This window comes from Salvelinus namaycush, chromosome 3 (genome assembly GCF_016432855.1).
Source record: "Salvelinus namaycush isolate Seneca chromosome 3, SaNama_1.0, whole genome shotgun sequence".
Classification (NCBI taxonomy): Eukaryota; Metazoa; Chordata; class Actinopteri; order Salmoniformes; family Salmonidae; genus Salvelinus; species Salvelinus namaycush.
The window spans coordinates 29,952,018-29,979,264 of record NC_052309.1 but is presented as its reverse complement, the minus strand read 5'-3'; the positions used below and the strand labels follow the sequence as shown (position 1 = coordinate 29,979,264).

At 46.4% G+C, this 27,247-nt stretch overlaps 1 protein-coding gene across 1 annotated transcript in view; it reads left to right on the top strand.

Annotated features, from left to right (window-relative positions):
* Positions 1-21,062, top strand: part of LOC120045197 (autism susceptibility gene 2 protein homolog) — a gene marked incomplete at its 5' end in the record, with an annotated part of 42,818 nt that extends 21,756 nt beyond the window's left edge. Inside the window, 12 exons of the mRNA XM_038990165.1 lie at positions 8,367-8,934; positions 11,549-11,850; positions 12,866-13,098; positions 15,510-15,605; positions 15,816-15,887; positions 16,092-16,121; positions 16,241-16,312; positions 16,758-16,899; positions 17,349-17,429; positions 17,648-17,731; positions 17,943-18,171; positions 18,292-21,062. Of these exons, the coding sequence (XP_038846093.1) occupies positions 8,367-8,934; positions 11,549-11,850; positions 12,866-13,098; positions 15,510-15,605; positions 15,816-15,887; positions 16,092-16,121; positions 16,241-16,312; positions 16,758-16,899; positions 17,349-17,429; positions 17,648-17,731; positions 17,943-18,171; positions 18,292-19,591 (3,209 nt within the window). The remainder of the gene's footprint in view (positions 1-8,366; positions 8,935-11,548; positions 11,851-12,865; positions 13,099-15,509; positions 15,606-15,815; positions 15,888-16,091; positions 16,122-16,240; positions 16,313-16,757; positions 16,900-17,348; positions 17,430-17,647; positions 17,732-17,942; positions 18,172-18,291) is intronic.
* Between the last annotated feature and the right edge of the window lie 6,185 nt (positions 21,063-27,247).

The window sequence follows — 27,247 nt, the reverse complement described above, 5'->3', positions numbered from 1 at the left end:
AGACCACGTGTAACCACGTCAGCCCAGGACCTCCACATCCGGCTACTTCACCCACGGGATCGTCTGATACCAGCCACCCAGACAGCTGATGAAACTGAGGAGTATTTCTGTCTGTAATAAAGCCCTTTTGTGGGGAAAAACTCATTCTGATTGGCTGGGCCAGGCTCCCCAATGAGTGCCCTCCCAGGCCCACCCATGGCTGCACCCCTGCCCAGTCATGTGTAATCCATAGATTAGGGACTATTGAATTTGATTTCCTGTAACTCAGTTAAATCATTGAAATTGTTGCATGTTGCGTTTATATTTTTGTTCAGTATATATATATTATTTTATTGATACCTGGAGTCAAAGTATCCATGTAATATTGCGATATGTAACTGTATAGATTTTTCCCCCATCACAAAAGTGTAGTACAGTACTGCGTCCTACAGATGCTGATCCTCGAAACAGGAAGTGTTCTCTCAGCTTGGATAGGCTGTTGTGGCGCCAGGGTTCCCTATAGTCTACCATAGTGGAGTACTTTAGGAGCACCAGAGAGCTCAGTGGGGGAGTTGGACTCAGCAGCCGTCTGCTAATATGAGCTCCTGGAGAAAGAGAGGGTCCTGAGAGAGATGGAGAGAGCGCAAAGAAGTACAGTATCCTGAGAGATGTAGCTCGAGACTGCGTGTGTGTGTGTCGGCTCAGAGGGGTTCTTAGCTGGGACTGGGGGCCAGTGTGGGAATGTGTGTGGCTCTGTGTGAGGCTGTCTGGTTGTTTGTTGCTCCTGCTCCATATGAGAGGGAGGTGTTAACGATGTCTGCCGTTCGCCTTGAATACAGTCTTCATTAAGAACAAATAAACACATCTACTCTTACTAACTGATTCAGGGTGCCCCGGGGGAACACCAGTCCACAAAGCTGGAAATGAGGGCACTAAATTTAGATCACTTGGTGCTAAATTAGAACCCAATTTTGCTGTCTAACCAAATACGAAGCTGAAAGTGCAACTAGTTTCTTGTTTCTTTCCTTATGATCCCTGGAGACTAATGTGAAACCAGTCATATGGCAGCAAACTGAAACTCATATCAACATGATATTGTATTGCGGCCCCGTTTCCACCGTGAAGTATGCTAGAAATACCTGTGTCGTTATACCACATTTTCATTGTATGCCATCATAATTTGTGGGGATGAAATTTGGAGACCCAAGCTACAGGCTTCTGTAGCGCCGAACCTACCAAGTTGATTTATGTGCTTTATAATGTTTTAATTATATGTCCAGGCTTTTCTCAGCTTTATTTGACCATTTGTATCATGTAAAATATTAGCCCCTGTCAGGAGTCACACTCAGTAATACCAACATACATTTATAACTATATCTTTAGTGTTAGTTTCCTTCAACTTGTAGCCTACGTTTTGCATCATTCCATTCCGCTTACATTTCTTTCTTTGTCACGTCCGTGTAGTTGTTCCTGAGGGTCACTAGCATTAGTGGATCATATTAGGTTAACGTTGTGCAATAACTTGGGACTTGTAGCTTATTTGAATCATTATGGAACCTAGACGACACATAGCAGGTTAAACCTGGAGCCTGGCGCACGGTTCACGATTGGATCGTTGTCATTACAATTCCATGATTCATGAGGATTAGGTTAGGTTTATAGGATTCGCCTATTGTTCAAACCTTATTGTACACTTTTTTTCACCTTCCAATATTTAATGGATTTAACTTGATATGCAACTTTTAGGATGAATAAAACATATTTAGTGCGTAAAGGCTCTCTAAACCAGTTTTTTATGAGTCATACATACTTTCCTAACCCTAAAATGTGTCTAAATAATCTACAAGATCAGAGTATTTTTAAACCAGTTGGTGCTGAAACGGAGACAAATATGCATATATTTAGATGGCTTCCTTTCATTGATCCCTAATGTCCTGAACCCGTTCTCTCTGTGTATTCTAGTGAGTCTGTCGACAAAAATGGAATTAACTGGATAGATTAAGATAAATGTAATAAACTCTATTGAATGAAAACTCTGTTGGCCAGAAAATGGGAGATTTGTATTCAGCCAGCGCAAGCGAACCGCGCCTACAAAGCCCGTTACGCGACTGCATAAGGTAAGTCTGAATACCAACCTGTAGCGGTATGTGGGAAAACCACTGGGGAAGCCAGTTCCTGCCTTTCTAGGGAGTTTATCCTAGCCACCGTGCTTCTACGTCTCCATTGGGGTTTTATGGAGTTTTAGACTGGGTTTCTGTTTAACACTTTGAAATCTGCTGATATAAAAAAGGATTTATAAATACATTTGATTGAAATGTATACATCTGGCCCTTCTTTGGACACTGTGTTAACTAACCTCCAAACGAGCTTCAATGCCATACAACACTCCTTCCGTGGCCTCCAACTGCTCATAAACGCTAGTAAAACCAAATGCATGCTTTTCAACCGTTTTCACCCGCCCGCCCGACTAGCATCACTACTCTGGACGGTTCTGACTTAGAATATGTGGACAACTACAAATACCTAGGTGTCTGGCTAGACTGTAAACTCTCCTTCCAGACTCATATTAAACATCTCCAATCCAAAATGAAATCTAGAATCGGCTTCCTATTTCGCAACAAAGCCTCCTTCACTCACGCCGCCAAACATACCTTCGTAAAACTGACTATCCTACCGATCCTCGACTTCGGTGATGTCATTTACAAAATAGCTTCCAATACTCTACTCAGCAAACTGGATGCAGTCTATCACAGTGCCATCCGTTTTGTCACCAAAGCCCCTTATACCACCCACCACTGTGACCTGTATGCTCTAGTCGGCTGGCCCTCACTACATATTCGTCGCCAGACCCACTGGCTCCAGGTCATCTATAAGTCTATGCTAGATAAAGCTCCGCCTTATCTCAGCGCACTGGTCACGATAACAACACCCACCCGTAGCACGCACTCCAGCAGGTATATCTCACTGGTCATCCCCAAAGCCAACACCTCCTTTGGCCGCCTTTCCTTCCAGTTCTCTGCTGCCAATAACTGGAACGATTTGCAAAAATTGCGGAAGCTGGAGACTTATATTTCCCTCACTAACTTTAAGCATCAACTATCTGAGCAGCTAACAGATCGCTGCAGCTGTACATAGCCCAAATGTAAATAGCCCACCAGTATTTCTACTTGCACATCATCATCTGCTCATCTATCCCTCCAATGTTAATTTGCTAAATTGTAATTACTCTGCTACTATGGCCTATTTATTGCCTTACCTCCTCACGTCATTTGCACACGCTGTATATAGAGTTTCTTGTTTTTTCTATTGTGTTATTGACTTGTATATTCCATGTGTAACTCTGTGTTGTTGTTTGTGTCGCACTGCTTTGCTTTATCTTGGCCAGGTCGCAGTTGTAAATGAGAACTTGTTCTCAACTAGCCTATCTGGTTAAATAAAGGTGAAATAAAATAAAACAATTAAACATGTGATTGAGCTAGCTACTGTAGCTAGCCACCGGAGGACAATGACCAAACGAGATGCAACAATTCAAGTTTTCTGTCAATGACGTTTGGCTTCTGATGTGATGTGATTGGTATGAAGCCGAAACTGGAAACTGGCTTTTTTTTGGGTGCGCCAGGACCATTCACACCTGAGCTCACTCAGTTTAGTTTAACGCTGATTGGCTATTATTTTGTTCTTTTTTTATCAAGGGAGGCCAAATGCTCATTGGCTTCCCTTGCATTCAACGCTGTGGGTGGCAACAATGTCATACTCTTTTTGACCAGACAGCATCAGATAGATGAGCTACACATACTGAGACGGGTGCTGTTTCATCCGTTCGGATTCTTTCTCCGGTGAGATACAGTCAGCCTATTGCGAATTTTAGGACATTTCTGAAATACAGAGATGAAAAATACATAATTAATAAAATATGATTTTTCTTGGTAATGTTTGGGGGGGAAGCCTGTTTTCCTTTGGCAACCATGAATACATGTCACTGATACCAACTACTGAGAAGTGCGTAGGAAAGGCATTTCATAAGTCTTATAGAATAGTGTTTCTGAAGTAGAATAAATGATTCAGAGTGCAACTGAAAACACAGAGTAGTTTGAGTTCTCCCCAGACCCCTCGGCATGGGGTCTCTGATTATAATTCATGTTTACACAGAAGACAAATGCGAAATGTAATTTTCTCTTCGAGGAGGGCCGGGCTGTAGTCGGTGGTATTCAGCTCTGTCTGTACTTTAATTGATTTGAAACAGCTTTCCTGGATTTTATTTGTCTGTTTTTGGAGGGAGGAAGCAGGGATAGGCGGAGCGGGGGAGTGGTTGGAAATGGAAGGTGTCGGGGGGAAAAAGAGCGGCAGTCTCTCGAAACAACACAACCATTGTTTAAGTGCATAATTGTTGGACCGGCTGGAAGGCGAGAAATGGAGAGAGAAAACGCCCACGACCTTGTCTAGACCGCATTAATCTGTTTCTTATGATTGTGACTGATCTCTGAAGTGCATTGCAGTCCTTGCGGAAAGTTGCGTTGGATTGGCTGCAATGCAGAGTGATGTGTTAACCCTGAAGCAATGTTACTGACTGACTGAGTGAGTGGGGCAGAATCTGCTAATGATGCCAAGAGAAAGAAAAAGGAAAGACATAGAGAGAGAAAGGGAGAGAGAGAGGAGATAGATATAGGGAATCGAAAGAGAGACAGAGAGGGAGGGAGGGGGGAGAGAAATGGAGAAAGAGAGAAGAGGGGGGCGGGGGGGTGAGTCCAGGCCTTTGAAGGTCTCTGTCAGCTGTGACAGCTGGGATTATGGTTGTCAGCGGTTCTCCCAAGGTGGGCTGTTTTTACCGTCCTCCTGAAACCGCAGAGTCATGGCCACGGTCTTTTAGGTTCCCCTTCCCCCAACAGACAGAGGGAAGAAGGAGCAGGTGTGTTGCAACATGGTGCAGCACGCACCACAGGTTACCTGCTGTTGCATCGCCTTCTGCACTCTCTCTCCCCCTTTTTCTCTTTGTCTCCCTCTCTCTCTGCCACTCTCTCTCTCCCTCTCCCCCTTTCTCTCTCTCTCTCAGACAAAGCAGGGTTAACCAGAGTTGGCTCAGTTTTTCCCCCACATTTCCTGGCAGCGTGTTTCCTTTCAGTAGCACCTGTTTCCTTCCACCTCTCAACAGGTGCACAGATGTCAGCACAGCACAGCACTCTCGAGTTACTCTAACCAACCGAGCTCTTGGCTTGATGGATGGTTAAATGAACGGTTAAATGAAAATGATCACCTTCCTTCTAGCTTGCTATCTCTGGTCTTTGAACCCTAAGTGTTGTAGAGTTATATTTGTTCAATGAGAATGTTTTGTGTCCTCTGTGAACCACGAGGGTCATACTCAGTAGGCCTCAGCATCACTGGAGCACACCGGCTGCTGCTGCTAACGACTGTTGGATGCTGGGAGCTCGACACTGAGCAGGCTGGACAGTTTGGTGTCCTCTGAGGCTCCTGTCTCTTGCATCATGGAGTTTGGATAAGGATATATAGCCTCTTAGCTTCACTTCAGCTCTCATCATTGTCTTCCCTCACTGTGTGTCTCAGACCACAATCTATCCCTGGGCTAGCCTGACGACCGATCTGTTTGTACTGTCTTGTCAACTCTTATGAGCATTGTTGCACATTAGGAGTTGGAGTTGGTAAGACCGTACAAACAGATCTGGGACTAGGCTATCCCCGGGCCAACAGAGAGACAGACGTAGTGAAGATGTCCATCCGGACATTTGGAGCTGATAGCTCATAGCTAGGCTGTTTGCTGCAATGGTTTTGTGGATTGAAGTGATGTAACCCCTGACTCCATTGGATCCTGTGGGTGAAGGGATGACGTGTGGGTTAAGAATGTGTGATGGGGCTATTTAGGGGAGGAATGGGACAGAGAGACAGGGAGAAGGGGACAGGGACTGAGTGTTGGGATGCCCCAGAGGTCTGTACCCCCAGAGATCTGTACCCCTATAAATCTGTCAGGACAGTCTCCAGCTACACGACAGAGAGGGAGGGTGCGGTTGTCGCAATCAGATCTAAAATAAATTCTGAAATGCTAGTCCCCTCACTCACCCCTTTTCCTAGTATTGCATTCTCTATGTTGTTTATTGAACATCCATACCCCCCTCGTCTAATGTAGTCCCAGTGGCAGCAGTGGGAGGGTAGTTAATGTTCTGTAAGTGGTTAGAGGGGGTTACAGGGGGTTCACCCCTGGATAATGAGCGGTGCTCTTAAACCCCTCGCCTCTGTCCCCAGACACCCGTCTTAATGAATGGCTTTTCTGCTTTTCTCTGCTCGCCCACCACCCGGCTGACCCCGCTCTAGGCCCCTCAGTTCCCCTGAGCCTTAAATCCAGCCCTTGGCATCACCACCACCTCAAACCGTAATAATAAATAACCTCCAACAGGCCTCATTCATTTCTTCCCCATTCTAATGTGACATAAACCAGCACATTCATGGGCCCACTGCCCCACTACTACTTAAAAACACAAGATAATGACATGTTGGGATAGGAAAACAGCAGGGCTGGTTCTTGTATTTGTTTCCAGGGATCAAGGAGACTGACAAATGACCTCTCATGGGAGGAGGTGTACACATCTCCTCTGCTCCTCTCCTCCTCCTGGCCCGGGAGTCTTCATTACGAGGAGAAGAGACACCTTCTTTTCAACGTTTCCTATTAGCACATTCTCAAAACAAGCCCAGGGACCTCAGGGGGAAAGAAGGGGGGGATGGAGAATTAGGAAGCTCGCCCTCCATCTGTCCATCTCTTACGCCAGGCATGTTTTCTATCTAGAAGGAGCCTCTGTAGAAGGTGATGGCGTGGGCGAGCGGGGCAGATTGGCGTGGACTATGGCATGGAGCTGGTCTGAATACAGACGGACACTGACTGGTGTTAGTGTGTGTTAGAGCCAGCCTGAGTGGTGTGAGTCAGTACCATATTAGACTACAGAAAACAGACATTGTGCACATTTTATTGTGGCCTGGTTGACGTTTTAGAATCAAACATTTTGCGGAGGATTTCTCTGCTGGATTGACCTTCCCGTTGTATTTAATAGGTATTATAAAGCCCAGGGATCATCAACTAGATTCACCCGCTGGACATTTTGTTTCTTGAGCGGATGGTCAGGGGGCCGGAACATAATTACAAATCATTTCTAGACTGGAACGCCAAACAGATAATATATTTGACTAAAGCATAATATTTTCAAACCTTGCTTACATTTGTATACGATCTCATACAGTGTATCACTCTATTATGTGTGGGAATACTTCTGAACAGGTTTCCAAAATTAAAATCACTTGAAGCGTATTTCCTGGTGTTTTTACAGTCTATTATGTAAAAACAAAACATAAAAATTAACTTGTCTATGTTGTTGCTCAGAACACTTATTAAAATAAAATCTGCCAATTGGTGAACCCTGATATAGGCTATGTTGAAATGTCGTAATGATCTGACAAAGTGTGCTAGTTCAGAAGGATACACTTTATCTGCAAAGCGTGTGTGTCTTTTGTGTTCTCCCGCTGACAGATGTCTTGTCTCATCTCTCCGGGGAGCAGCGGTGGTCAATAGCTGTTACAGCAGATAATAGATATTGATCCCTTGGTCTATCTGCTGCTGACCCCTAATGATGGTGTCACATGTGCCTTGGTGCTTAAATCCCTGTTTAACATTCTACTGGTAATGGATGGCTTTGTATGGAGCCCGAGAGAGAGAGAGGCAGGCGGAGAGACAGGTGACCAGGCGTGGTCTGCTCTCTGTCTGTAAGCTGGCTCTCTGTCATATTACTGCTAGGCCGGTCCCTGGGGCCCTTGGGTCTTCCTCTATGAGGCCAGGGGCCCCTGGGACCAGCCTAGCAACAATACTACAGATGGAGCCATCTCAGAGGCCTTAGTCTGCTATAATGGAGCTCCAGAGGGCTGCCTGCCTGCCTCACTGCCACGGCCCTGGGGTACTGGCCCAGTCATCAGCTCTGCAGAGATTTAGCCAGTGTGTGCGTGCATGCGAGCCCCCAGAAGCCCAGAGAGAAACGTTAATTACTGGTTGTGTATGCACTGTCATCCTCCATTAGTCTTCCTGCTCCAGCTCATACACCATGCAGGGAGCTGACTGCTGATGTACAGCACAGTGTCTGTCTGAGTAGGACCTACCTGCCATGTAGCAGCACTGTAGATGGGCTCTGTTGAGGTCTTGCATCCTGTATATCGTACTATTAATGGACTTTATCAATGGACTGTTCTGTAGAAATTAGCAGAGTTTGTCTAGTGTTTGGAAGCTCTTGTGGAGTTCTTATTTGTTGGAGTGAGCAGTCTGTGTGAGTCAATATGAACCGTGTCTGTGACTGAAGTACTGACCAGTCTCTATTTTTGTGTTTCCCTCTCTCTGTCCACAGTTCCAGATTTCAGCATCAATGCAGTCTCCACCAATGACAGCCAGGAGCGTGGCGGCCTGGGCCTCTCCAAGGTGTCAGGCCTAGAGCGCAGCCAGGAGAAGAGCCTGGAAAGCTGCAGGGAAGCCCTCGTGCCTCCCCCCGCGCCCAGTGCTCCCAAGCAGCCCCTACCCCCGCAACCCCGTGCGGCTGCCCGGCCCCTGCCTCTGTCCTTACCCACCTCCCAGGCCCAGCCATCTCCCCCCAGCTCCCGTCTGGCCCAGGTACCTGTTCACCAGCCCCCACGCTCAGAGGCTTCCCTCAGGCCTCAGATCCCCGAAGTCCTGCCTCTCGCTCAGGGTCAAGAGCCCTCGCAGCCCCCCCAACCCCGGCCCCAGCACCAGCCTGAGCCCCTGCCCCACCCACGGCCTCCGCCCACTGCCAGCCTGCACCCACACCCCCCGTCTCCCGCCCTACCGGCCCACCACCCCAGCCAGAGCCAGGTCGGGCTTCATCGCCCTCCCTCACGCTGTGGGCCACACTCTCGCCCCCTGTCTGCCTACAGCAATAGCCTTAGCTTCAACGGCCTCAGGTGAGTTCCAAGTCTATTTACCTGAAAGTATTCAAACTCTTATCTTATGTCAGCGTGTAAATGATTGGCAAGATCAAACCTTGAGTTAGTAATACGCTGAAACCCTCCAGCCAAATAACACCGCTGACTCTCACCAGGGTAGTTAAACCACCGCCTCTCCAGCTGAGCGATAAGTGCTTGGATTTATTTACCACCCACATTGTCATCCGCTGATAGTAGCCTTCAGCTCTCTACCTACCAGTCACATCTCTTTACCCATCTCTATGGATCAGCTAGCTGTTCCACCACCCATAGTCAAGCAGCATACTGTGCTTTAGTTCAGCGCTCCAGGATAGCCGCCCCACTCTCCGTCTCAGGGAGGAGCTGGCTCTGTGTCTGGAACCCTCTGCCAGTGTGCCAACGGGTCTGGCAGCCTCTGTGAATAATCACATGGTGGTTACGGAGACAGGCGGCAGCTGCTAATAAGCTTTTGGGCTTAGCTTGTTAAGATACTGCTACATGAGTCTCAGAGGGAGAAACCCACACACACAACAACAGACTCTCTGCCTGGTCTCTCTCTCTCTCTCTCTCTCTCTCTCTCTCTCTCTCTCTCTCTCTCTCTCTCTCTCTCTCTCTCTCTCTCTCTCTCTCTCTCTCTCTCTCTCTCTCTCTCTCTCTCTCTCTCTCTCTCTCTCTCTCTCTCTCTCTCTCTCTCTCTCTCTCTCTCTCTCTCTCTCCCCTTCTCTCTCTCTCTCTCTCTCTCTCTCTCCTTTTTTATGCATGTACCTCTGGAGCTGAATAAAGGGATAATTTGGGGTTTTATCTGCTTCCCCAGAGTCAGATGAATTAATAGAGACCATTTGTATGTCTCTGTGTCCAGTATGAAGGAAGTTAGTGGTAGTTTGATAATGATAATTAGTGTTAGCGCAATGACTGGAAGTCTATGGGTATCTACTAGCATGCGAGCAGTTATCCTAGACTTCCAGTCTTCATTGCACTAAAGCTAGCAGGATTGGCTCATGAAACGACCGCTAACTTCCTTCATACTGAACACAGAGACATACAAATGGTCTCTATTAGTTCATCTGGCTCTGGGGAAGCAGATAAAGGACCTCATGCCCAGAATCCTGAAGTATCCCTTCAACTAGAGAAGTGTTCAAACACAGATGCTGTTCTATAATGTTTGCCAGTGGTGGTTATTTTAGCAATAAGGCCCGAGGGGGTGTGGTATATGGCCAATATACCACGGCTAAGGGCTGATCTTAAGCACGCCGCAACCCGGAGGTTGGAAAACAGCCCATAGCCGTGGTATATTGGCCAGATACCACAAACCCCAGAGGTGCCTTATTGCTATTATAAACTGGTTACCAATATAATTAGAGCAGTGAAAATAAATGTTTTGTCATATCCGTGGTATACGGTCTCATATACCACAGCTGTCAGGCAATCAGCATTCAGGGCTCAAACCACCCAGTTTATAATTGCATAAACTGGGTGGTTTGAGCCCTGAATGCTGATTGGCTGACAGCCGTAGGTATATCAGACCATATACCACAGGTATGACAAAACATTTAATGGCATGTGAAACCTTTCTGTCTGTTAGAGCTTCATATCTACATCATATCTATATCTTCATATCTATCTATAAACAAGGGGAAGAGTTGACATGTGGAAGTGGTATCATTTTTTCTCTCTCTTTCTCCCCTTCTCTGACCTTCTCTCTCTCTCCCCTTCTCTGACCTTCTCTCTCTCTCCCCGTCTCTCTCTCTGCCCTTCTCTGACCTTCTCTCTCTCCCCTTCTCTGACCTTCTCTCTCTCTTCCCTTCTCTGACCTTCTCTCTCTCTCTCTCTCTCCCCTTCTCTGACCTTCTCTCTCTCTGCCCTTCTCTGACTTTCTCTCTCTCTCCCCTTCTCTGACCTGCTCTCTCTCTCCCCTTCTCTGACCTTCTCTCTCTCTCCCCTTCTCTGATCTTTTCTCTCTCTCCCCTTCTATGACCTTCTCTCTCTCTCCCCTTCTCTGACCTTCTCTCTCTCCCCTTCTCTGACATTCTCTCTCTCTCCCCTTCTCTGACCTTCTCTCTCTCTCCCCTTCTCTGACATTCTATCTCTCTCCCCTTCGCTGACCTCTCTCTTTCTCTCCTTCTCTGACCTTCTCTCTCTCTTTTCCCTTCTCTGACCTTCTCTCTCTCTCCCTTCTCTGTCCTTCTCTCTCTCCCCTTCTCTGACCTTCTCTCTCTCTCCCCTTCTATGTCCTTCTCTCTCTCTCTCCCCTTTTCTGCCCTTCTCTCTCTCTCCCCTTCTATGTCCTTCTCTCTCTCTCTCCCCTTCTCTGACCTGCTCTCTCTCTCCCCTTCTCTGACCTTCTCTCTCTCTCCCCTTCTCTGATCTTTTCTCTCTCTCCCCTTCTATGACATTCTCTCTCTCTCCCCTTCTCTGACCTTCTCTCTCTCCCCTTCTCTGACCTTCTCTCTCTCTCCCCTTCTCTGACCTTCTCTCTCTCTTCCTTTCTCTGACCTTCTCTCTCTCTCCCCTTCTATGTCCTTCTCTCTCTCTCTCCCCTTCTCTGACCTTCTCTCTCTCTCCCCTTCTCTGACCTTCTCTCTCTCTCCCCTTCTCTGACCTTCTCTTTCTCTAGCAGCAGTCGGAGCAGTACCCCGGGCGGTACCAAGCCCCACGGCCCCGCTGGCCCGTCCCCACACCTACCCCATCACCCGCCATCCGGCTCAGTCGCTGCAGCAGCAGCCACCGCCTTCCCCCTGCCCATCCCAGCCAATCAGATTGCTCCCCACGGCTTCCCCCCCGCCCTGCAGTCCTCGCCACACTCCCATCACCCCAATATGTTTGCGCCTCCAGCAGTCTTGCCCCCACCTCCGCCACTGACGTCTAGCACCCTGCCAGTCCCCGGAGGACACCCCGCCGCTGGGACACCCTACTCAGGTAGGCACATGTACCAGGCTGCCCCCCACGTGGACAGGCAGGAGAACTGCACCACAACAACAATGTGCAAAGCTGTAAATTCTCATGGCTGTTGTGGCAGAAACCAGGTCATTTGTGGCATGATGGGTGCGTGTGGAGCACAAGACGTGTAAAACTGTGACAGGGAGCGAGAAAGACGGACATACGGTTACCATGGTGCTACTTTATAGGAGACAGAGACTGACGACTCAGGATTGTGTTAGCTGCACTCTGTGCCATCTGTGTTTGTCTATCGTAGTGCAGTGGGTGCTGACAGGCGTCCTGTCCTTCCCTCTGTCTGTATTCTGTTGATTGATTTGGTTACTCAAACAACACACCCTATCTTTCCAATCAGGCCATGTGATGAAAGTGCTTATGCCCTCTCCTGTCGTGCCAAACTGTGATCAAATGTGATCATGATTTAGTAACGGTATCGCTCTGAGCAATTCTCACTTTCACAAGGAAATGTGTTCATCTCACCGAAAATCAAAACAGTCAATACAGAATCATTTTTTGTGAAAAGCATGTAAAATGCATTTGTCTATTTCTCCTCAACCTGTTGTGAGCCGGTCAGTTAATGAACAGCTCTGGTCTAAAATGGGGTTAGAGGTTTTCATATAATTGCAGTAACGTTGCTGACTCTTCAAGCAGCACGCGCCGTTCAGGAATGTCCTGTGTGACTCCCATAGTGAAGACGATACAAGGACCTTGTCATCCGGATCATCCTGAGTCTCTATCTTGGTTTTAATGTGACATGTGACTAACACCATAGAGCCTCTGTAGTGGTTGTACTGCACCGCCATGGAGATTGTTACTCTCACTTAAAACAGATCTGGAACAGACACTTTCGCTATCATGGGTATTCTTCCTCGTCTTATCCTTAGCTGTTATAGAACAGATCTGGCACAGACACACAGACACAGGTCCTGAGCATGAATCTTCTTCTTTCCTCCTCCTCTTCCTCCTCTTCTCTCCCTCTCCTTTCTCTCTCCTCCAGAACAAGACCTGCTGCGCCAGGAGCTCAACAACCGTTTCCTCGCCTCGCAGAGCGCCGACCGCGGGGCCTCCCTGGGCCCGCCCCCCTACCTGCGCACCGAGCTCCATCAACATCAGCACCAGCACCAGCACCAACACACGCACCAGCACACCCACCAGCACACCTTCACTCCCTTCTCCCACGCCATCATGCCAACCCCTGCACCCCCCATGGTGCGTACCCCAGCCAGAAATGTGAGGATAAGTAGAACACCGGAGAGGGTTGGGGGTTTTGGGGAGGAGGGGCGGTGGACTGGGGGGTGAGGGGGGGGGGGGGGGGGGGTGTAATGATAGCAATGTTTGATGATGTTTTATTTTATTAAGCTTTTACAGCAAAAACCTCTAAATGCTTGGTGTATATGCATTAACAATGGGGTGGAAAGAGTAGTGTTTTTGAACACGGCTGTTTTAATACAGTATTGGTACTATAAGGTAGTCCTAGTCTTGCTGGAGGAAAAAAAATTTTTTTGTGGTGTGCCTTCTAATAGTAACCATGTGTTTCTCCATTCTTTACCACAATGATGCCTTTCTTCTCCCAAAAACTCTTTCTAGTGTTTTCTCTGGAATATTTTGGGCACCCCAAACTTGAATCCAGCTTTTGCTAAATTGGCAATAACTGCCTCCGAGGCAGAGTTGTATAATTCTGGGCCAGCTTTGAGAACATAATACCAGTTTAATCATTCTGTCTTAAATGACATCATGTACTGTAGTTAGTTGAGTTTTCATTATAGGAGAATGCTTTGGGTTTGGAGCCCCGCTGTTTGTCTGGGGCCAAAGGCACTGTGTTGTGTGGCTGTCCCTCTGATACAGGCCTGCTCACCAGCCCTCTCTCTAACACACAAACATACACAGACACACCCATGGTCCCAGACAATGGACACACACAGACTTGTTTTTCTATCCTTGTGAGGACCTAAAATGTATTTCCATTCAAAATCCTATTTTCCCTAAACCTTACCCTAACCTTAAACACACACACACACACACACACACACACACACACACACACACACACACACACACACACACACACACACACACACACACACACACACACACACACACACACACGCGCCTACTGTAACCGCAGAGTATTGTACATTGCTCTGAAGATATTCCTCAAAGGCAGATTGGCTAGCACTCTGACAGCTAATGAGGACATTAAAGTGTTTTTAAGGCCGCAGTGTTTATACTTGACTGGGGGAAATGTATTCCCTAGGTCCACATTAAACCACTAAAACCTCCCCAAATGAGACACAGGGATACACAGAGCTGCATAGTTTATGAGCTCTTCAGTCGCTCACGAAATGGGAGCGCGAGAGGCAGGGAAAGGGCTGTTAAGGCTGAGGATAACGATGTGGTCAAATGGCTCCTCTGTGTTCTTGATTCACTAAACAGCCCAGTCTGACATGTAGATCATTAAGCTCCTCTTTAGCTGCTGGAATATTCTTTCCCTGTTCTTAGTTCTGTTTATTTCCTTCCTTCTACAGTTTGAAAAATTCCCAACAAAAGTTGACCCCTTCTACAGACACAGCGTGAGTTTCTCTGTGTTTGTGGGGTAGTTTGTACACTCAGTACGTGCCTCTCCACCCATCTATCCATGCTAGTTCATGTTGTGGTTCTGTGTGTATTTATACAGTAGCTCCCATGCCTCCACCTCTGCTTCTGAGAGAATACAGCATCCTGTCTATCCGGGAATGCTGTATTTTTGTCTTACCCATCACAATGTGTCTGTCTGCTAACACGACTGTCTGCTTGCTCATTCATTCACTACTGTACCATTCACACGATGGAACCTGGCTGAATCATTGCAACCCCCTTCCTACTCAAGTGAATAGGACAAATTCTCAATTTAGTTCAATGGCTGTACCAAGTGTGTGCGTGCGTGTGCGTGTGTGCGTGCGTGTGTGCCGCTAAATGCTTTTGTCTCCACCACACTTGACCTCTGCCTTCAATTACTGCTCTGCTATTCAGAGGCATTCAACTGTTGTGCATGTTGTGAATCAGAGTAGCAATTACATGTTAGTCAGAGTTTGGTCTTAATTCATCTCACTACTATCACCACCGTTAGGCTGGGTAACCCCACTTTAAAATGAGTTCATTAATGTGGAAGTATATTATGTAAGCCTCAACAGACAGACACCCGTTGTGATTGTATAGGAGGATTCTTTCTGGTGAGAGAGTTCAGTTTTACTCTCAACTCTAGCTATGACTAGCCAATAACTGTAGATTTGTTTTAGTGGCTAATAAGTAACTCATAGGTTATTACTGTGTAATTTCCATGTTAGTGCTTAGTAAATACCTGGTGATTTCAGTACCATTATAAAAGTGTAACTGTTTTAGTTTTGCTAAACACTTTGAGGCACTAAGAACAGTGACAGTTGTAGCTACCTGACTGACGGCGGTCTGGATGTTGATCCCTAGTTATGGTGGGTTTGTTGTGACATCATCATGTCTGTCATGTTGTTCCCTCCCTCCCCAGCCCCCCTGTACCCTGTCATGTCATCATGGCCCCTCCCTCCTTCATCTCAGTGTTCATACAGCTGCTGTCCTTCTCCTCTGTCGGAACAACCACACCCATCCTCACTCCTCTCTTCTGTTCTCAGCTGTTCCACTCCTACCCCCCGGGCGTGTCCGGCATTCCTCCAGTGATCCCTCCGAACGGGCCATTCGGCTCGCTGCAGGGGGCCTTCCAGCCCAAGGTAGGGGCCACAGGCCAACACCACACACACAAGGAGTGAACATGACAAACACATCTTCATTGTAGAGGGTGCTCTCTGACGGCCAACACACAGCTTAACATACGTTATCAGAATAGGGAGTGGACTTGGGAAACGTGCATGTACACACTAAAGACAGAGACGGTGCTCCCCATACCTCCTCTCACAATGAGCTCTCTCTGTGTTCTGTAGACTTCTAACCCACTGGATGTGGCCTCAAGACCTGGAGCAGTCCCACACACACTCTTACAGAAGGACCCCAGGGTAAGCACCCTGTCTGGACACACTCACTCATTCAATAGTGAAGCCACGCATAGTTGCTAATTAAGAACGCCTGAGAGACATGAAAGTAACTGAGCCCCCCCCCCTCTCTCTCTCTCTCTCCACATCCCCCCCCCTCTCTCTCTCTCCACCTCTCCCCCCCCCACATCTCTCTATCCCCTCTCTCTCCCTCTTTTTCTCCTCTAGCTAACGGATCCATTTCGGCCCATTCTCAGGGTAGGAATGCTTTAGTTCTCTCTCCCCTAACATAAATCTAAAAAGAAACATCCCGTAATGTGTCCTTGAGAATCCTGCCTTTGAGGTTAACCATATCTTCTTGTTTTGCGTTTGTCCAGAAACCGGGGAAGTGGTGTGCCATGCATGTCCATATGGCCTGGCAGATCTACCACCACCAGCAGAAAGTCAAGGTGAGACCTCCCCTTTGCACTTCCTTCCACTCACAGACTGTAGAGAAACACTGTCTGTTGTGCTTCACTATAGTGTGGTTCTCTAAACCCCAATGTTTTATCATCTAAGCCCCAAGCCAGTTAAATTGGTAGTATAATCCAGCTCCCCTCCTGGAGAGAGACAGTATTGAGAGAGAGAGAGAGAGAGAGAGAGTCTTATAAGAGGACTGCCATCTTGTGGTACCTTCACTGGTGTACTGGAGGGTAAATGCCGTTTACACATATTGTTTATTTGCACGCGCGTTGACCCATCTTTTGCAGATATGCAATGAAAGTCTAGGAAATGTTACTTTACTCGCATACGGAGATCAGCTTCATGCCTGAGCTCTCAGACCCCTTCTGCTGCTGCTGCTGTGTTGGCGATGGGTTTTTCATGTGCTGTTTCTCCCTGTCTGGGATCTTCCAGCAGCAGATGCAGGTCGACCCACACAAGCTGGACTTCGGGCTCAAGCCGGAGTTCCTGAGTCGACCCCCCGGCCCCAGCCTCTTTGGCGCGATGCACCACCCCCACGACTTAGCGCGTCCCGCCACGCTCTTCTCAGCAGCAGGTGAGTGCGAGTTGGTTAGTGTCCTGGGTAGAGGTAGATTGACACCATAGAAATTGGATTACCAGAAGGGACAAAGCCCTTCAGACCAGAACAATTTGACTGGAACACTCATGGGTCATTGTATTTCTATGATTGACACAATATCTCCAGGACCTCCTCCCCCCACAGAGCTAGATCAATCCCACTGGCCCCATGGAGAGGTCTATTTTTAACATGGCATGTCAAGGCAAAGCACCGGTCTCCACATAGGTTATAGATTACATGTTGAGATCAATGCTCTTGCCTCTAAAAAGGCATACTGCTTATCTTTCCTACATTGTATCTCAGTTCAAAATCTATGATGCTACAATCAAATATTTGAGCTACATTACACATGTCTAAGCTAAGGGAGATGAATATCTAGTTTTTCTATCATGAAGATGTCTTACATCAACCCTTTCCCGTGTCAGGTTCTACACACCCGTCAGCCGGCCCGTTCGGCCACCCGTCCCACCACCCTGGCAACTTCCTCACCCCTGCACCTCACTTAGGTAAGGCGCAGCCCACACAGTACACCGAGTCAAGTCAAACTTGATTTAAAGAGATAAAAATGTAGTGTTTTGAAATGACACTGTGAAGGAGCAATATAGAGAGGGTGCTGACTGTGTTTGCTCTCTCTCCTCCCTACCTCACTCTCTCTCTCTGTCTGCCTGTCTCTCTCTCCCTCCCTCACTCTCTCTGTCTGCCTGTCTCTCTCTCCCTCCCTCAGAGCCATTCAGTAGGCCTCCCTCATTTGGAGGACTCGCCTCTCTCAGCACAGCAGCCTTTGGTGGGCTTGGAAACCCAGCACTAAGTGAGTTTCATCTCCATGACAACAATGTATATGTGTATTTGACAACCAATCATTTGGATTTCCGGTCAGATTCTGAAAGTGAAAAACGAACGTTGCATGGGGTATTCATGGACTTCTAACGCTAGAGTTGACCGACCATCACACCAGGGAGATATGCCTTTTAACTGGTGTTTTGGTCTTTTCTTCTTTCCGTGTGTTGAATCCCTAACAGCGCCTAACTCTGTGTTTGGCCATAAAGACAGCCCCAATGCACAGCAGCACTTCAGCAACAACCACGAGCCGTGGAACCGGCTGCACCGCACGCCGCCCTCCTTCCCCACCCCTCCACCATGGCTCAAACCTGGCGACTCGGAGAGGAGCGCCTCAGTCAGCTCCCACGAGAGAGACCGAGACTCAGACAAGCGAGACACTTCCTCTGTCAACAAAGATGACAAGGAGAGGTGGGTGTTATGAAGTGACAACTCTGAATGTACCCTAAAGTTATACCACTGACATACAATGAACTAGTGATACAAATTGAAATATGACTTTAAAGCCCATTGTTGTTTGTGTCCATCCAGGGAAGCCATGGAGAAGCGTCACCAGACCCATCCGTCCCCAGTCCCCATCAGCCTGTTGGGTCACAGCCGTCCCCCGGAGCCCCCAAGGAACCACCTGCCCCCCAGCGAACCCACCAGGGATAAGGACAAGCCCAAAGACCGAGACAGGGAGCACCCCGACTCCTGGAAGGACAACGGCACAGACGAGCACAAGCTCAAAGAAAATCACCACAGCGACAAGGACACAACGCCAATCATCCACGACGGGCGGGTGACTGAGGACAAGGCCAATGGCAGAGGGACGACCTCACCCTACATCCGCCAGACCAGCCTGGACCGGCCCAACGGGGGCTTGGGGAGGGGGGAGAGGGAGGCCCTGATGGAGAAGAAGGGAGAGCTGCCCTCTCCCTACGAGCACCACAAGAAGAACAACAACGAGGTGAAGGTTAAGGAGGAGAGGAAAGAGGAGCAGGACAGCCCTACGGACAGGGACAGGCCCCCCTCTCACCCTCACCTCCACCCACATCCGCACCAGGTGCCCCCCACGCCCAGCTTCCACACCCACCCCGCCTCCTCCATGGCGATGCCCATGGGCATGGCGGGCGTCCACCCCATGAACAGCATCAGCGGCCTGGAGAGGACTCGAATGGTGGCCCCCTTCATGGGCATTAGCCCCATCCCAGGGGCAGAGAGGTTCCCCTACCCAGCCTTCCACTGGGATCCCATGAGGGACCCGTACAGGGGCCTGGACATCCACAGACGGGACCCTCTGACCAGGGAACTGCTGCTGAGGAACGATCCCCTGCACCGGCTGGCCGGGCAGCGTCTCTACGAGGCAGAACGCTCCTTCAGGGACCGAGAGTCTCATGACTTTAACCGTGACCACCACCACCCTCTAGCCCTGGAGCAGCGCCGGGAGCAGGAGGCCCGGGCCCACCTGGAGGAGCGCGAGCGCCTGCACATGCTCAGAGAGGACTACGAGCACGGCCGCCTGCACGTCGCCATGCACCACCCGGCCCTGGAAGGCCACCTGCCACACCCCCACCCCGGCCTCATGGCCCCCGGATTACCCAGCATGCACTACTCCAGGGTCAGCCCCTCGGCCGCCGCTGCAGCGTATGCCGCCCACGCTGCCGCAGCTGCAGCCCACCAGAATGGTATCCTGAACAAAACACCGCCAACGGCTTCCCTGAGCGCCCCGCCCCCCCTTATCCCCACGCTGGGTGCCAGGCCGGGCTCCCCCAGACGGACTATGCCCCTCACCACAGACATCAGAGACAGACCGTCAGCCCACAACCACAAAGACATAGAGGCACGGTGAACGGAGCGGGGTGCAAACCTAGCCTCACCCTGGACTACAGGCAGATTCTGCCCCATACCCTGTGTCTGACACAATTACTAACACTGAACTCACACCAAGCACTTAGCTTTGGGAAAACTAGACTGTACCATAGCTGTGAATAATATGTGGTTAAAAAACACCCACAGATGATGTTTGTTTTTTTTAAGGGGAAAAAAGGGGGATGAAATTATGTAAACAAAAAATGAGATTTTACTAAACTCTTTTTTCCAGTTTGCTCCTGCTTTTTGTGTGTATTCTTGTCTTGTATAGAAAGCGGCCTGGAATACCCTGAAGGTGTGTAGGTTAATAGAAACGGATCCCTCACAAAGACGTTTTGGAATGTACAGGTACTTCAATGCATTGACAGACAGCAAAGTGTGTAGATATGTGTACAGTCAACATGCTCACTCCTTAAGGAACAAATCAAGGTACAAATATGCAAAAGGGTGTTTTGAAAGCTTTACTTTGAACAAATGTAAATAGAGGACTATTATTAAGAAGGAGGAAGGGTAGAATGTGCTTTTTGCAGATTGGGTTTTGCTTGACGCGGCGGAAAAAGCATTGTACCAGAGACCACCATACCCACCATTCAACTATGCAACAAATGTCTGGGCTTACACTCTGAAAGCCAGCCTGGTCACCACCCCAACTAACTCTGACAACACTGTATTCTCTCCACAACCAAGATCTCACAAAACCATAATAATGTATATATCACTGAAATGAAATAGTGCTCGTAGAAAAACACTATACCGTACAACGGTTGTGCAAACGTAAAACAATTTTCTTAAAAATTATACAAAGTTGTGGTGACAATCCTTAAAATGTCTATTATAGAGCTATTTTTATTTTCAGAGGAATTCCAATGCCTGAAGTCGCCGAACAGACAGTTTAAAGTGAGAGGGATCCCTTACTTATCAGTTATCCCAACAACTCAACTCACACTACTCCCACTACTAGTCTTGTTTGGAGAGAATACAGCACATTTACAAAAATACACCACATTATCCCTTCTAAAGGAGTGTAAAGTATGTGTTTGGAAATAAGTTATGTTTATCTAACAGTGTATTAAAGTGCTATCCTAAGTTGTTGTATCTATAAAAATAAAAAAGACAAAAAAGCCAGTCTAAACTATGGATAGTTTGTTTCTAATGAGCAGAGATCTATTTTAGTAGTCCACTGAAGGGTTAGTTGTGCGCTTCAAAACTCTGTGAGAGCCAGATGTTGTGCAGTGTTTTTTTTTTACCACACATTAAAAACGTCCACTAGAGCCGTAGTGGTTAGTCAATGCGTATTGCAGAGAGATTGTTAACAAGAAAAACGTTTTTTGCTGTTAATCATGTACGTAAAAAAAAGTATTTCTAGAATCAAAAAAAAAATGTAAGACCAAAAAAAAGAAGCGACTGAATCTTCAGCATGCTCCTCATTTAAACTTGTGTTATGTAAATTGTGCCATGTTATTAAAAAATGTGAACTAAAAATGTCTACTGGCTTTTTTATGATCATGAGATGTAAATAATTGCGGTCCGCACTAGAAATGTAAACATAATGTCTGATCCGACATCAGTGGTGTAAAATAACTACACCGAACAAAAATATGAACGCAACATGTAAAGTGTTGGTCCCATGTTTCATGAGCTGAAATAAAAGATCCCAGAAATGTTCCATACGCACAAAAAGCATTATTTTTTGCACAAATTCGTTTACAACCTTGTTAGTGACAAATATAATCCATCCACCTGACAGGTGTGGCATATTAAGAATCTGATTAAACAGTGTGATCATTACACACGTGCACCCTGTGCTGGGGACAATAAAAGGCTACCCTAAAAAAATGTTTTGGCCACAGATGACTCAAGTTTTGAGGGAGCGTGCATTGGCAGACTGACTGCAGGAATGTCCACCAGAGCTGTTGCCAGAGAATTGAATGTTAATTTCTCTACCATAAGCCGCCTCTGATGTCGTTTTAGAGAACGTTGGCGTGTGGGCGAGCTGTTTGCTGATGACAAAGTTGTGAACAGAGTGCCCCGTGGTGGCAGTGGGCATAAGCTACGGACAATGAACGAACACAATTGCATTTCATCGATGGCAATTTGAATTCACAGTGATACCGTGATGAGATCCTGAAAGCCATTGTCATGCCATTCACCCGCCGCCATCACCTCATGAAGCAGCCCATTGTCATGCCATTCACCCGCCGCCATCACCTCATGAAGCAGCCCATTGTCATGCCATTCACCCGCCGCCATCACCTCATGAAGCAGCCCATTGTCATGCCATTCACCCGCCGCCATCACCTCATGAAGCAGCATGATAATGCACAACCCCATGTCGCAAGGATCTGTACACAATTCCTGGAAGCTGAAAATGTCCCAGTTCTTCCATGGCCTGCATGCCCACCAGACATGTCACTGATTGAGCATGTTTGGGATGCTCTGAATCGATGTGTACAATAGCGTGTTCCAGTTCCCGCCAATATCCAGCAACTTCGCACAGCCATTGAAGAGGAGTGGGACAACATTCCCAAGGCCACAATCAACCGCCTGATCAACTCTTTGCGAAGGAGATGTGTCGCACTACAAATGGTGGAAACACCAGATACTGACTGTTTTTCTGATACCCGCCCCCACATGACTATTTTCCCAGTCATGTGAAATCCATAGATTAGGGCCTAATGAATGTATTTTTAATTGACTGATTATCTTATATGAACTGTAACTCAGTAAAAAAAAATGATTGATGCATGTTGCATTTATATATTTTTTCAGTATAAGTAAAACAACTTTGAAGTACTATTAATGTAGGTTTTTGGGGTATCTGTAGCGGAGAACACCAGTTTTTTCCCCTAATTATTCAGAGATCAATAGAGCTAGAGACACCAAATGTATTGACAAACAACTTATATACACTACAAGTATGTGGACACCCTTTAATATTATCCAAACACGTTGCTGACAGGTGTATAAAATCGAGCACACAGCCATGCAATCTCCGAAGACAAACATTAGCAGTATAATGGCCCGTACTGAAGAGATAAGCATGATGAGTTTACTGTCTTTCAACGTGGCACCGTCATAGGATGCCAGCTTTCCAACAAGTCATTTAGTCAAATAGTGCTGCCCTGGTCAACTGTAAGTGCTGTTATTGTGAAGTGGAAACGTCTAAGAGCAACAAGGCTCAGCCGCGAAGTGGTAGACCACACAAGCTCATAGAACGGGACTGCCGAGTGCTGAAGTGCATAGTGCGCAAAAAACCGACTGTCCTTGGTTGCAACACTCAATACCGAGTTCCAAACTGCCTCTGGAACCAATGTCAGCACAATAACTATTCGCCGGGAGCTTCATGAAATGGGTTTCCATGGCCGAGCAGCCGCACACAGGCCTAAGATCACCATGCGCAATGCCAAGCGTCGGCGGGAGTGGTGTAAAGTTCCCCGTCATTGGACTCTGGAGCAGTGGAAACACGTTCTCTGGAGGGATGAATCACACTTCACCATCTGGCAGTCTGATGGACGAATCTGAGTTTGGCGGATGCCAGGAGAACGCTCACTGCTCCAATGCATAGTGCCAACTGTAAAGTTTGGTGGAGGAGGAATAATGGTCTGGGCCTGTTTTTCATGGTTCGGGCTAGGACCCTTAGTTCCAGTGAAGGGAAATCTTAATGCTACAGCATACAATGACATTCTAGACGTTTCTGTTCTTCCAACTTTGTGGCAACAGTTTGGAGAAGGTCCGTTCCTGTTTCAGCATGACAATGCCCCGCACAAAGCAAGGTCCATACAGAAATGGTTTGTTGAGATCAATGTGGAAGAACTTGACTGGCCTGCACAGAGCCCTGACCTCAACCCCATCAAACACATTTGGGATGAATTGCAACGCCGACTGCATGCCAGGCCTAATCGCCCAACATCAGTGCCCATCCTCACTAATGCTCTTGTGGCTAAATGGAAGCAAGTCCCCGCAGCAATGTTCCAACATCTAGTGGAAAGCCTTCCCAGAAGAGTGGACGCTGTTATAGCAGCAAAAGGGGGGACCAACTTCATATTAATGCCCATGACTTTGCAATGAGATGTTGGAGAAGCAGGTGTCCACATACTTTTGGCCATGTAGTGTATGTCCTCTACCATTAGGAACTGTAATTGAATTTCTTGGGGTAAATGAGTTGAAATTAAATAAACCGAGAACAGAACTACCACAATGTTATTTTTGTACCTGCTGTAAGGGAAGGGAGTAAGACAGCCATGGGACAGAAGTAACAGCTGGCGAGAAGTGCACAAAATCTTATCTCCATGTTTCTGGTTTGTAATACTCATTGCTTTCAACAAATGTACTATCAGACATAATTTCATGTTTGTGACGATTTGAATAATTAATGCTATGAGTTCGAATTGTATAAAAATGAACCATGCGTCAACGTCGCAATGTTGAGCAACCACTATATTTTGCCATACTAAAATCAGACTGTGATATTAACCATCATTTTCTCATCTCACTTTAATGGGAATGTAGTAGGATATGTTTTTCACCATTTGCAATGACTAGTCATGCTTAGCGCTAGCAATCAGGTGCGCGTCAGCTGTCCTTTACATGCGTGCTCCTTAGTTCTTGACAGAATAAACATCTTTATTCTCTTCACAAACGGTAAACTCATCATGCTTATCACATTTCCATGGCTTGACATAAGGAAATTGACTCACATAATCATATATATTTTGAACCACTAACCTGCTGATTTTTTAAATTTAACTAGGCAAGTCAAACTTCTTATGGCTGCAGGGGCAGTATTGAGTAGCTTGGATGAAAGGTGCCCAGAGGTGCCCATAGTAAACTGCCTGCTCCTCAGTCCCAGTTGCTAATATATGCATATTATTATTCTTATTGGATAGAAAACACTCTGAAGTTTCTAAAACTGTTTGAATGATGTCTGTGAGTATAACAGAACTCATATGGCAGGCAAACACCTGAGAAAAAATCCAAACAGGAAGTGGGAATTCTGAGGCTGGTCGAATTCACAGTGAGATATGGATGAGTTTGCACTTCCTACGGCTTCCACTAGATGTCAACAGTCTGTAGAACCTTGTCTGATGCCTCTACTGTGAAGTGGGGCCGAAGGAGACAGGAATTAGTCAGGTCTATCATGACCTGACCATGCTCTGACCATGCGCGTTCACATGAGAGGGAGCTATGTTCCATTGCACATCTGAAGTCAATGTAATTCTCTGGTTGGAACGTTATTCAAGATTTATGTTAAAAACATTCTAAAGATTGATTCAATACATCGTTTGACATGTTTCTACTGACTGTTACGGAACTTTTGGATATTTCGTCTGCTTTTAGTGAACGCGCTTCCTGACGTTGGATTTGTTTACCTAACACGCTAACAAAAATAGCTATTTGGACATAAATGATGGACATTACCGAACAAAACAAACATTTCTTGTGGAAGTGGGTGTCCTGGGAGTGCATTCCGACGAAGATCAGCAAAGGTAAATGAAGATTTATAATGCTTTTTATGAGTTTTGTTGACTGCACAATTTGGCGGGTAACTGTATGGCTTGCTTTTGTGGCTGAACGCTGTTCTCAGATTATTGAATATTGTGCTTTTGCCGTAAAGCTTTTTGAAATCTGACACAGCGGTTGCATTAAGAACAAGTGTATCTTTAATTCCTTGTAAAACATGTATCTCTCATCAAAAGTTATGATGAGTATTTATGTTATTTGACGTGGCTCTCTGCAATTTCTCCGGATATTTTGGAGGCATTTCTGAACATGGCGCCAATGTAAACTGAGGTTTTTGGATATAAATATTAACTTTATCGAACAAAACATATATGTATTGTGTAACATGAAGTCCTATGAGTGTCATCTGATGAAGATCATCAAAGGTTAGTGATTCATTTTATCTCTATTTCTGCTTTTTGTGACTCCTGTCTTTGGCTGGAAAAATGACTGTGTTTGTCTGTGATTTTGGGGTGACCTAACGTAATCGTTTGTGGTGCTTTCGCTGAAAAGCCTATTTGAAATCGGACACTTTGGTGGAATTAACAACAAGATTACCTTTAAAATGGTATAAGATACATGTATGTTTGAGGAATTTTAATTATGAGATTTCTGTTGTTTGAATTTGGCGCCCTGCACTTTCACTGACTGTTGTCATATCATCCCGTTAACGGGATTGCAGCCATAAGAAATTTAAGAACAAATTCTTATTTACAATGACGGCCTAGGAACAGTGGGTTAACTGCCTTATTCAGGGGCAGAACAGCAGATTTTTGCGTTGTCAGCTCGGGGATTCGATTTAGCAACCTTTCGGTTACTGGCCCAACGCTCTAACCACTAGGCTACCTGCCGATAAAAGCTTATGTGAGAAGCTGATCCGTTAAGGCAATTGATCAAGGCATAATTCGAATGACGTCATATATAATTTTTAAACATTCAGTCATTTGTTGATATTTTGCTAACATTATAAAAGCAATTTGAACTAGGGGAGACAATGGCCTGTGCTTAAACAATTGTATTTTTTATTCCAGGTCATCAGTTTAAGTTGTGTTACATTCGTCCCACCCATCTCTCCTGTAACTTCTCCCAGGCTAACACCCAAGACTAGCTAGCATGATACTTAAAACCTATTCTGTCATTTAGTCACTAGATGGGTTAAGAAAATGACATGTTTGGAACCTTAAACAACTAAACACAACACTACGACTGAAAAATACTTCTGGGTCCGTTTTTTTAACCTACATGGCTCAAAACCACTTTTTGTTGATAACTAAAAAAAATTTACAGGGAGCTTGTCTCCACATTAGGAACTTGCTGACTTGACTTGTCATTCCAGCTTCTGTGTTATCTGAGAAAATGGGCGTGTTACTTTCACCCCAGCTCTCCCCAACTTTACTATTTATAGATTTGAGAACGTTTACTTTAACTCCACTACATTCCTAAAGTAAATATGTACTTTTTACTCCCATACATTTTTCCTGACACCCAAAAGTACTCCTTACATTTCAAATGCTTAGAAGGACAGGAAAATGGTCCAACTCACATACTCATCAAGAGAACAGGGGATCATTCCTACTGCCTCTAATCAGGCAGACACACTAAACACAAATGCTTTGTTTGTTTGTAAATGATGTCTGAGTGCTGGAGTGTGCCCCTGGCTATCTGTACATTTTTTTTAAATTGTGCCATCTGCTTTGCTTAATATATGATTTATAGCATTTACTTTGGGCTCCCGAGTGACGCAGCGGTCTAAGGCACTGCATCTCAGTGCTAGAGGTGTCACTACAGATCCTGGTTCGATTACAGCCTGTATCACAACTGGTTGTGATTGGGAGTCCCATAGGGCGGCGCACAATTGGCCCAGCGTCGTCCGGGTTAGTTTTTGGCTGTCACTGTAAATAAGAATTTGTTCTTAACTGACTTCCCTAATTAAATAAAGGTTAAACAAAGAAAAAATACTTCTGATACTTAAGTACACTACCGTTCAAAAGTTTGGGGTCAATTAGAAATGTCCTTGTTTTTGAAAGAAAAGCTATTTTTTGGGCCATTAAAATAACATAAAATTGATCAGAAATACAGTGTAGACATTGTTAATGATGTAAAGCAGTATTGTATCTGAAAACTGCTGATTTTTTAT